Raw genomic sequence first — 12063 nt, 5'->3', positions numbered from 1 at the left:
GTTCCTCTGCTTATGCTCCAGATCTTCCTGTGTAGAGAGAATATTTTATTTTAATCCTTTGCCTGAATGTTTATGAGTTCTTACAACTTTTTGCTATACACTATTTTTTAAATAGGAATAATTTATATTTTCAGAGGAATTTAATCAAACTTATAAAACATTGACCAAATTTTAAGTTGAATATTTACAGATTCACCACAGAAAATAAGTCTCGAAGACATATACCTTTTCTATCAACTTACTGCATTCATCATTAAATAAATGGTTCAGGCTCGGGGCTCGGGATGTGGCTCACATGCTAAGCACACATAACACTCTAGCAGAGGCCTGAGTTCAGATCCAAGCACCAATATCAGGCAGATCACAACTTCCTATAAATCCAGTTCCTATAAATCCAGACCAGATACCTCTGGTCCCGGAAGGTACCTCACTCTTGTGGTCATACTCATTCAGACACACAATACACATAATGAAAACAGTGCATCTTAAAAACTCTATCATTAATTTATAATGGTTAACAGGCACTCATCTATAAAATAGTGGGCATGATAGTCTATATAATTCCCATGGTTTTCATAAATATATTAATGGAATATACACAATTATTCCTGCTTGTGTAAAACTGTATATATGTCCTTTAGGTATAAGGAGGAAGTCACAGAGGACATCCACAGGTAGTGCTGTCACAATCCTCAGCTGCAGTGGCTTTGAGCCCCTGAAAGATAGAGCCTGTCCTCTCAAGTGGCTAGCAGATGATAGTCTGGGAATCAGGACTTACTGAACCAGGAACGTAGTTTTTAGTTTTATGTGCTTGAAAGCATTCAGTGGGTCATCTGAGTTGTGGCATGATGGCCAAAGCTCTCCCACCCCAGCTGGTAGCCTCCCAGCAAGTGAGCCCTGCATTGATTAGAATGTGGTTTCAAGCTCTTCTTGTTTTCTTCATAAAGGGAAATGTCTCTAGAGTGCTTTAGTGGCTGTCTATTCACAATGAGCACATTGGCTATGGAGCACAAGCTAGGCTGACAAAATTCTACAGAAAACCAACTTCTGCCCTGGGAGCTTGGGGGGGGGGGGGAGTGGAAGGTGGTTTTGTTTCCAAAAGCAGGCCTGGCTCAACACAGTGCAGTACAGCTCCCTCCATGCTGAGAGCTCTACAGGCACTCTCTAGCCTCCAGTCAAGGAGGACTAGAGGTCCCCTGCTACCCAAGTCTTCAGAGTGGCCATTAAAATGCTCAGTATCAGCAGGGAATCTGAGGAGGCTCTGAGCACCACTGGGTGGTAGGAGAAGTCAAAATGGTCCTGGAATCATTGTGGGAAGGGGCCGCTGAGACTCTGGGCACGTGCCAGAATTCCTGCGAGTCTTCCAAAGTCCTAACCCTTAGTGGTGCCGGTGTATCTCAATTCAGTTACAGAAGGCTGGAATAGGGGAGATGCCAGCCAAGACCTAGACGAACAGATACAGTTTGCGCATCTCTCCACATGGGGGCACCCGAGCATGTTTGAACACACCAAGATGAGTTTGTTTTTGGAAGCCCTGGGTGCTGCAGCTGCCCTGGGGTCAAGACACCCCTCTCACAGCATCTCAGTGCCAGAATGGGGTGGAACAAGGTTTGGAAAGGTTGCTGACCTCCAAGCATTTTAGCGTTTTCCTGTATTTGGTCACAGACAGGCAGGCTGGAGCTAGGCGTACCCTTGAAAGGCGTTGCTCCTGACACTTGCCCTAAGCCAGCACAGGAATCCTGACACATATTCTAGACTTGGTCTTCTCTTCTTATACTCCCTTAACCTAGAGACAGGGGAGAAGGCCTAGTCCCTACTCCAAATGACTTGACAGATTTAGATGACCCCACTTGGAAGATATCACTCTACATGTGGAGTGGGGGGGTGTTGGGGAGGGTGGTCAGGGGGCATGAGAGGTGGAAGAGAGGGAAAGAGGGAGGGAATTAATAAAAATTTAAAAAATATAAGAAGAAAATGAATCTATTTTTGAGATCCTACGTGGTGGAAGGAAGGTGGGTCTAGGAACAAGTACCCTGTACCTGCTCCTTACAGGCCTACCTTCCTAATAGGCCTCCGCCTATGCCCTGCAGCTGCATTCCTACCCCAGGCTCTCAGGGGCCTTTGCAGAGGTTAATCAAAGCCAGATAGCAATACTAGGTGGGAGTCCTTGGAAGGCACGGGAAGGCAGCTGTGTGCTGCTACCCAAAGAGGATGTAATGTGAGTCCTGGCCCGGAAACCCTAGGATACCATGGCTGTTAGGGTTTCTTTGCTCAGTTCTAGCCTCTTGAAGTGCTGTCTCCTCTCCCTGGGGCACTTGGCCTTGTACAACTAGTAGTGCCCCAGCCCTGAACCCTCATCCACCACCCAACTTGTATTCTGAGAGTCCTGCCGCATCCACCTCCCTCCCTCCCTATGAGACTGGAACTCCCCAGGTGCCAAGCACCCTCCTCCCTTCCTTTGAGACTGGAACTCCCCAGGTGCCCCAGGGAGGGAGCTAGATACCCCTCCGAGAAGGGAAAGGAGGAGCTGCTAGGGGCCAGGGCGGGGACCAGGAGATGAGCCGGTCTCTAGGTGGTGCCAAATAATGGGGCCTAGACAGGTCCCCTCCCTTAGTGTGCTTCTGGTGTCTTGCTTTCCTTCCATCTCTTTGGTGAGGCCGAATGTGGCCGTGGAGAGGACTTTAAAAAATAGCAAAGCAGAAAGAGAAAGCGATCACTCCGACCCCTGGCTTCCGCGCCGCCGGGGAGGGGGCGGAGAAGCTGAGCCAGGCAGAGTCGCTCAGCACCCAGGCGACTCGCGAGTGGCGCGGAGCGGCCGGGCTTGCCTTTCTTCTTTCCCCACCGCCCTTTCCCCCTTTCTCTTTTCTGCTGGAGGGGGTGGGGAAAGGGACGAGAGATAGAGAAAGGAAACATTTTTTTTTTTCCAAGCATCCGAGCCAGTGAGCCAGCTCGAGGCGGCCCATGGCTTCGCTGTACCAAAGGTTCACCGGCAAGATCAACACCTCGCGCTCCTTTCCGGCGCCCCCGGAGGCCAGTCGCCTCCTGGGTGGCCAGGGGCCGGAGGAGGACGCGGGCCCGAAGCCCCTAGGGCCGCAGGCGCAGGCGGCGGCGCCCCGGGAGCGCGGCGGCGCGGGTGGCCGGCCCCGGTTTCAGTACCAGGCGAGGAGCGACTGTGACGAGGAGGACGTAAGAGCACCGTGGTGGGTGGGTGGCGGTGGTGGGGGCTTAGGCGGGAGGCATGGGCCTAGCGACTCATGGGGGTCTCTGGGTCCCTTGCTCCTCTCTTCCTATTATGCCCCGCTGTGCCGAATTGCTCAGACACTCTCCTTGGCTCCAAATCTCAGTCACCCTGGTCCAGAGCAGGTCTCTGCGGTGGTAGACAGGAGTTGGTGGCCAGAGCAGGCAGGGTTTTGGAGCTGCGCCTGATGGGATGTGGACTATGCGTGGAATTCACTAGATTCGTGGATGTCTATTTGTAACCACAGCCCGCCGTGGTTCCCAAGGAGGGAATTAGATCTGTGTACGCTTGGAGTTGTGTTTCATGTTTATTTTCTTGCTTTGAGGCTCAGAGAACACAGTCCAGATTCCTTTTCCCCTCCTTCTACTTGCCACTGCAACTATACAAGGTGGCCCTCCTCTCCTCTCCACTCTGCCCCTCTTCCCTTTTTCACTATCCCCAGACACCTCTCCCTATACCCGAGTATTATACCTGTGGTGTTTTTCCCAGAAAAAAAAAAAAAAAAAAAAAGTCTTAGCTTCAGAGCCCTGGCCTCTGACCCAGGCCCAATACAGGCTTCCGTACTAAGAACCAGGCAAGTATATTTGGGCTGCAAACCGTTGGGCCAGCAACCAGCAACTCTACTTGGGCCATGCTCCTTCCTTTAGAAGTTCTTGGAGTGGTCTCTTACTCCTAAGGCTGGAAGTCTGGGCTTCAGAGGCTGAATTTGCATACAGCCTAGTAATCAGGGAGCAGGGTACCAGTGGCTCCAAAAAGGGGCTGACCTTCCAGAGGTTGGTTCGTGCCAGATGTTATGAGTACTTTCAGGGGGGAAGAGCTTTTTCTGAGACCGGGAGACAGCTCCCAGGGGAGCTCTGAGTCAGACAGGTCTGGCTTGGCTGGTGCAGCCCTAGAGAAAGGTGTGTAGTGTCTGAGGACTTGCCTGGATCCCTCTGCCCTGCAGCTCTGCAGCACCCATGTCTTTGCACCAACCTTAGTCTTCCTCCCGCCTCAGAGCAGAACATTGCCCCAACGGGAACAGGAGGTATGGCCTCAAGACCTGTAGGGTCTGGGGTAATAAGACTTTAGTGGTATAAGAGATGAGCAAGAAGGGACCGCACTTTTCAGATCTTACAAAACCAGTGAGGCAATGCTACTGTTAATAGTGGGTTTTGTTTTGCTCTGTGAGGCATAGGGACTGACAGCCACAGCGGAGACAGGAGTTGGAGGGAAACCCACAGACCACAGCCAGGCATCATATACAATGCACTATTGTCATTTCCACGTCCCCCTGATTACAAAGACACCAAAGACTAACGCCCCCACTCCAGTGGGCCAGTCTGGAGGAAAAAGGACAAATTCTTCTGACATCTGGTTCAAAGAACTAGGATTCTTTGAGGAGGGCATCGAGCAATGATGAATTCTGGAGAATTCTATTTACTTAGGGTCCTGAGAACATAGCTTGGTTGCAATGCAGGCAGGAAAGATGCACTCACCCCCCACCCCCGGAAATCTGGCTTAAAAGCTTTGGATTATGGATTGGACTGAGCTTGTTCTGCTATGCCAGCTCTAGATGTCGCTAGGAGAAAGGACAGGCAGGGCTGGAAGCACCAGCTGGTCTCCGCCCATCTGGACTGGGTTGGTTTGCTTGCTTTTTAAGATCTTAGCTGGGAGCATGCATCTCCCACTTTTCATTTTGGTACATAGCTAGAACTGCTGCTCAGATAAGCCCAAGTCTGAGGTCAGCAGCAGATCAGGGAAACTGAATCAGTGTGACATGTGTCCACTGTGAGAACTCTGAAGGGACTTTTCTCAAACTCAGATGCATCAAGCCCTGACACTGTTTGTTGTACTGGGGTCTATATATTTTTTCCATTATTGGATCATAATAAGCACATACTCTTCCTATAAAATACCAGTTGTGTTGGGTGAAGAAGCATGAGGGTTGTTCATCGGGAGCTTTATAGGTAATACAATTGTTATGTGGAGGATTCATGACACATGAGTAGATATTAGCTCCTCTTACCACAAAATTAGTCATGTGAGGTGGTTGACATGTTCATTTACATACTCATCAATTTAGAAAGTTCCTTAAAACAAAACAAAACTTCCTATTTTTAACTTGTCAAAACATTTACCAAAAGACAGATGCACAAATCAAATCATTTTTCTTCCAAGAACAGAGACTGCCGCTTGCGTGAAATAAAAGGTAACTGGTAAAGTTCTTGGGTTTAAAAACTGCTAGGCATGTCAGTCTCATGTTATTTTTTTTTTTTTTTAATCAAGTAGAAAGCAGAAGGAGAGAGAGACAGAGACAGAGAGGCAGAGACAGAATCTTCCCTACCTTAGCTCTGGAGCTGTCCAGGGTGCTGAATGCTCTCTTTCCATTAGCTCATAGAAAATCTCCACCACTTGAGTCTGAGTGAGCAGTCTGAATATATGACTGGTGACCTCATCACAAGTCTATGTTCTGCCAGTCAATTGCTATTGCAATTGCAATATTCAGTATCTTAGTTTTTTTTCTCTTTGGATTCTCCTACATCAATCATTAATCAAGAAAATGTCATACAGAATTACCTATAGGCCAATCTTACAGACATATTTCTCAATCGATGTTCTTTGTCTCAGATGACCCAAACTTCTGGCCATCTGACCCCCAAAATAAAAAAAAACACTAACTAGTATATACAGAAACAGCTTCCCAGTCCTGGCTGGTAATCTGATACTGGTAAATGACATAACTTTAAAAACACATTAGCCTTCACATATCTTGTGCTTAGACCTAGAGATGAAGATATAGTAGTAAGATAGTGCATAAACAAGTACACAAACAATTATGAAGAGTGGGAGAAGGCTTAGTGAATAAAGGGCTTGCCATTCCAGTATGAAAATCTGAGCTCATACCCCTGAATACATGTAAAAGCATACCATGGTAGAGCACTTGTCTATAGTCTCAGTGACCCTATAGAGGGGCAGAAGTTGAAGTCGGGAGAATCCCCAGAAGCTTTTGGGATAGATAGCCTGGTGTGTGCAATTGCAAACAATGAGAAACCCAGCCTTTCATAAGATGGAGATGAATGATTCCTAAGGCTGATCTCTGGTCTCCACAGAAGCATCGTGGTACTCCCCCTTTTATTTCGGTCCCTTTTTAAAAAATTAAGTAAAAAAAAAACCATGTCTGTGTATGGCTGAGGAAATATAACTTCCATGAATTTTAAGGTACTCTACAAAGACCGATCCACATAAAATTCTAACAAAGTCTTCATAGAACACTCTCACACTAGAGATAAAGAGCTAGGGATGAGCTAAGATGATATCAGCCAACTGCAGACAGTGTGACACTGTTCATGACCAATGACCTGTTTGTCACCTGTGCAGGTCCACAGATGACCTCTGGACTGTGTCAGGGTTGATCACAATTGCTAAGTTGATGGGTCTGAGATCACCTGGGAACAGGCCATGGCATACCAGTGGGGAACTATTTTGATTTTGGTTAGTTTAGTTGAAGCATGAAGACCCACCGACCATGGGTAGCATCATTCTATGGGCTGGGATCATGGAGTATAGAAAAAGGAGAAAGTGAGCTGAGCACCTGCCTTCATCAGTCTGAAACCTGGATGTAAGATGCTGTGTGACCACCTATCTATCTCAAACTCCTGCTGCCATGATTTCTCTGCCATGATAGACTGTACTCTGAAAGTGTGAGTGAAAAAAAATCAACCTTTTCTACCAGAAGTTGCTCTCATCCAGGTGTTCCACCAAAGTGACAAGAAAAGAAACTAAGATGGTGGGGCCATCCTACAAGTTAGAAATAAATCCAGAAGGTCTCCAATTTTATTCAGTTTCCTTGTAAATTTTACATTTATTTAAACAAAGCCAATTAGTTGGGCAACCCCTCTGAAGAACCAGTAGCCACTTTTACTTAAAACTCATTGTGTAGAAAATATAAGTTGATTCTAAAAAGCTGCTACAAGTGGCTTTTAGTGAAATTTAGTGACTTGCTCTTGGAATTAACTGTGAGTCCTTTTCAAATTTCAGCTTCTGTCAGAACTGCACTTAAACATTTCTCTGCAGTCTCTGAAATGGATTTAGGGGCCTTGTTCACTGCCACAGTGGTCCTTCTGTCAAGGATACATAGCTGCTTCTGCTTCCTTCATTTTTGGTGACTCACATTCTCCTAATGATATTAATATGTGGATGGCCTGATTTTAAAACCACAAATTGGCCAAAGCTGAGATCCACTGATATACCACTGCCTATGATGTCAGTCAGCCTGACAGGTCCAAGTTCTCCATCCTGCATGTCATTTTAGCTCTCAGGCCATCTTCTTTTTGTCTACCCTGATCTTTCAGTGGGGTGACATCTTGTGTCCTTAGGATTTATCAGTTTGTGACTGGCTTCTTAAGTAGCTTGCCAACACAAAAATATCATGTACTCTGAAACTTTTTCTTCACCAGTTTTAAGTGACTTTTAAATTTTATTTGCACATTATTTTCCTAACATGATTAAAAAAAAAAAGAGGCTAAACTTTCTGCTGCCCTCACCTTCCCAGAGCTTTCCTCATCAGTACATTGGCAGTGCCTAGAATACCCACTCCCAGAATGGGTATGGGAAATAAGGGAGTCATTTGGAGCTGTGACCAAGGAGGCATCCAGTGCTGCAATGTGCCTTTAATCTCATATCAATGGTACCTGCTGGGCAGATGCTGTGGTGGGTACAGTAAAGGTGTTCACTGAGCCCAGCAGCTGCAGGAATGGTTTATGGTGATTACCTTCTACAGACAATTATGGTCAGCTTCCAGAGTCTTCCCCTGCCTTGGCAGGCTTCCCACTTCCGTCCACAACTTCTCATACAAGAGTCTTGATAATAGCTCTAGTTTCCATCCTCAATGGTCCTTTTTTCTTCATCTGACTTGGGTGTAGATTTGCACTCTGATCCATTGCCATGGTTACTATACAACCTGCACACAGCATGTCACAGATATGCTATTGACTTCTTGATAAGATGTCCATGCCATCATATCCTTTTTGATTTGTCTCGAGCCATCTTAACTTTTGTTCTAGATGAGAGTCATTCTGTTCTTCAAAGATTTGAGCCTTGTGCTTTTTACAGTACCACATGAATCCTCTCTCCTTCCCTCCCCCCCTTCTCTCCATTTCCTACTCCCTCTGCCCATCTCTCCCTCCCTCCATCTTTCTGCTCCCCCTTGATCCCTTTCTGATCTCAGCCTTAGTTCATTGGCAAATCCTCCCCTCTTCCTACCCTTCAAAGTTTGGGTCTCTGATGTTCTATTCATCCCTCTTCCTGCTTTCTTCACCTTTGTGCAAAGGGAACACTGTGAAGATGGCTTTGTTACTCAGGATGTGCCTCTTTGAAGATAATTTGCTTCTACATTTTTATATTTTGGAAGCAGTCAATTCTAGAATCACAAGGCCTGTGGGATAACTGGCATGATCATTCTGCCAGGCTCTTGTAAGACATGTCAACAGCTCTGCAGATTATAACAAAGCATCTGCATGAAGAGGTCACTAATTCCATACACACATGAACCACATTCCCCATTGCCCAGGTTCCTTTCTTGTCTAAGATTTTCACTAGGTAAAATTAGAGTCCCCTTATCTCCCTGTCACACCACCCCATAGCTCTGCCACTGCACATATTTTTTTATTTTTAAATATTTAAAAAGATCTAAATTTTGTTCGTATCATTACCACAGGCTGCATTTAACACTGGAGATATCAGTGTTTAGGTAAAGCTAATGGTCACTTAGCTTCATTATAAATTCTTTCAATAAAAATTGGTCAGAGCCCACACTCTGTACATAGCAAGGACATGTAAAGTTCTTCCCTCTGAGAACAGTGGATGTGGTCACAGGAAGGTGAAGATGCTACCAGACAGTAGCACACTGCTCTGCACAGGGAAGCAGTGCCAGCAGATTGGAATGGAGCCAAAACAGCATCACGGATGCCTCACCTCTGCTCTGCACCTGCAAACCTCAGCAGCACCGCAGCACCGCCGGTCTCATGTCACCTGCACAGTTGCCTTGACCTGGGAGGAAAACCAGGACAAGGAAGTGGTCTTTGCACTCGCAGCATTAACAAGAACAGGCTGCCCTGGCTTGTTTTCAGGCGGGTCAGTTGTTAACTGTGAACCACAGCAAACAAATTTTGACACGTTAACAAGCTTTTGCTCTTTAAAACCAGCAAAAAACAAAAAACGTGTCTGTGAAGCAGGAATGTGATCTCTTCCCAGGGGATGTGAGCTGTTGGCAGTAAAGGATTTTGAGGTGGCTATGAAAGCCAAATTTACACGGCATGCTTTTTTAACTGTTGCCAGCACACATTTCCAAATTTTACATGGATCTGTTACCGATAGGCTAAGGAGACCCCTTAGGACTACTAGAATTTTGTAATATTAATTTTGTGTCTGTGGTGTTGGCTTATTTTCCCATATGAGTTGAACCTTCTGGTATCACTAGTGGGGAAGGATTGTTTCTAGATGCTGGCCCTAGAAGGCCACTTTTCCTTCTATAAAGTAGAACTTCTTCATTTCTTCCCCAAAGCTTTTTATCCTTTATAGTGGGATTGATGAATGAGTTTAATTTTTGTGAGCAACTGGCAGGAGTTACCGAGTGAGATGTACATGCTGATTGTACCCGACCCCGCTCCTTTTAATTACTCTGATGGTAATAATGCATTAATCAAGTGCTGGAGAAGTGCTTTCCTCCCTCGATGTGTGATATTGATCCTCTCCTGCAGTGCTGCCTATAAAAATAATAATCCCATGATCCTTTTAAAATTAAACTCTGGTTAATAAATTGAATGTTAAGGGCGCAGGGGGACCTGCATGCTGTGTCATGGTTTTCTTCCATTTCAAGCTCATTGATTTGATTTTATAGAGATGTAAAACACATGTGCCCTTTCCCAGGAACAGCTTTTGCAAACACTTTCCTTAAAATTAGGCCCAGCCTTCTGATCTTATTTTGGGTGTTTTTGTTTTTAATTGATAGCCTCTAGTTTTACAGATGACTAGACTACATACAATGCAATAAAGTAGATAACACCAGACAAATCACACAGGTCTCTGGACTCCTCATCTCATTCTTTTCTTTCCTGTATAGGCCACTGTAGATATTTTGGAAATTAATTCTGTCACTGAATTAGAAAAGGGGACTGGAGAGATGGATCAGTGGTTAAGAGCATTTGTTGCTCTTCCAAAGGAACTGAGTTTGATTCCTAGCACCTACATAGTTTTTTACAACCATCTATAACTCCTTCTCTAAGGGATCTGATGCCCTCTTCTGGCTTCTACAGATACCCTCATGCATGTGTGTCTGTGCATACACACAGACACACATAAATGTTTAAAAATATATGGACATAAAATCCAAGTGGTGGTGGTGCAACACTCGGGAAACAGATCTCTGTGAGTTCAAGGCCAGCCTGGTGTACAGAGCAATTTCCCGGAGAGACTCCAAAGCTTTAGAAACCCTATCTTGAAAAACATATAATATGCATATACATACATACATACATACATACATACATACATGCCCAACTATTTTGATTGCAGTGGCTCTACTATTTTCCAAAGAGAGCTGGGGCCAGCTTTGTTGTACAACTGTAAGATTCACCCATTTTCCTCAGTTTTCCTTTTGTGTAGAATAAACAGCTTTCTGTTTTCTAGTATCACTCATATGCACTTTAAGCCTAACAAGATGTCATTTTTGTTCCATAATAGTGAACACACACACACACACACACACACACACACACACACACACACACATTTATTTTAATTCAAATGAAGCCTATTTTTTAAGATCATTAAAGTCACTGTAGAAATCAATTTTTAATCTTTTTTAGTGGTTAGATTTCATGTTGGCATCATTATTTACCTTGGATGAGTTTGGCCAATTTTTAATATGTTTTTTTTTTAAAGTGTAATAAATTATGTAGGTTCCAGGCCCAACTGAGAATTGAGAAAGTGGACTTTTTTTTCTGTCTTCTGCTCTTCACCATTGTAGGAAGGTTTATAGACAGAGCAAATTGTATAAGCAAGCAGCTTTCAAACAGCAGTGGCCTCCTTGCTCTGTTAACCACAATACATGCATCTAGCTTTATAAACCATTCTGCATGAGATGCACAATGTATGCACCTAACTTTAATTCATATGCCCCACATAGTATGTGCACAATGTCTCTCACCTCATATGTCTACTCTATATTACAGACATAATCTGTGAAAGAATAACTCTAAGGTGACATCTATCAGAAGGAATGCAGGAGGGGAGAAGGGGTGTGAAAACCACCCTTACTAAGCAGGGAGGTTAGAAGATGAGGCAGAGCTGAAGGCCTCACTCCAATGACCTAAAAACATGGGAACAGAAGGAAGTATGGTGCCTCTGATGGTAGCTTGGAAAACAATGTCTGGTTTGTTGTGCCTCCCTATCCATCTGTCTAGAAGGCAGTGGTGTTGCAGACTGTGCTGCTCAGATAGGGTCTGCCTTTCTTCTGAGCAGCATGCTGATGACCTCATCATAGTCTAGCTAGCCTGAGTGGGCTTTCAGCAGAGGACAAGTGTCTTTCTTCTGTGTGGCAGGTCATGCTTTATTTCTTGGCCTTCGAGTAGGTTCTGTCATGATGGGGTTGTGGGTGCACAGAATTGTTCTCTGAAATTATATACATACATATATACATACATACATACATACATGCATACATACATACATATAATCATATGTGTGCCTGGTGTCAGAAGAGGTCAGAAGGCATAGATCCCCTGGAACTAGAGTCACAAGACAGATGTGAGCTGCCATGCAGGTTCTGGGAATTGAACCCTGGTCCT

At 45.0% G+C, this 12063-nt stretch overlaps 1 protein-coding gene across 1 annotated transcript in view; it reads left to right on the top strand.

The window, feature by feature from the left end:
* Positions 1–2555: 2555 nt before the first annotated feature.
* Dpp6 (dipeptidyl peptidase like 6) overlaps positions 2556–12063 on the top strand; it is a 640714-nt gene continuing 631206 nt past the window's right edge. The window contains exon 1 of the mRNA XM_051203163.1: positions 2556–3186. Coding sequence (XP_051059120.1) covers positions 2962–3186 — 225 coding nt within the window. The 5' untranslated portion in view covers positions 2556–2961. The remainder of the gene's footprint in view (positions 3187–12063) is intronic.

Source organism: Phodopus roborovskii, unplaced genomic scaffold (genome assembly GCF_943737965.1).
Source record: "Phodopus roborovskii unplaced genomic scaffold, PHOROB, whole genome shotgun sequence".
Taxonomy (NCBI): Eukaryota; Metazoa; Chordata; class Mammalia; order Rodentia; family Cricetidae; genus Phodopus; species Phodopus roborovskii.
The sequence above is the reverse complement of the archived record's forward strand: the minus strand, read 5'-3'. Positions and strand labels throughout refer to the sequence as shown.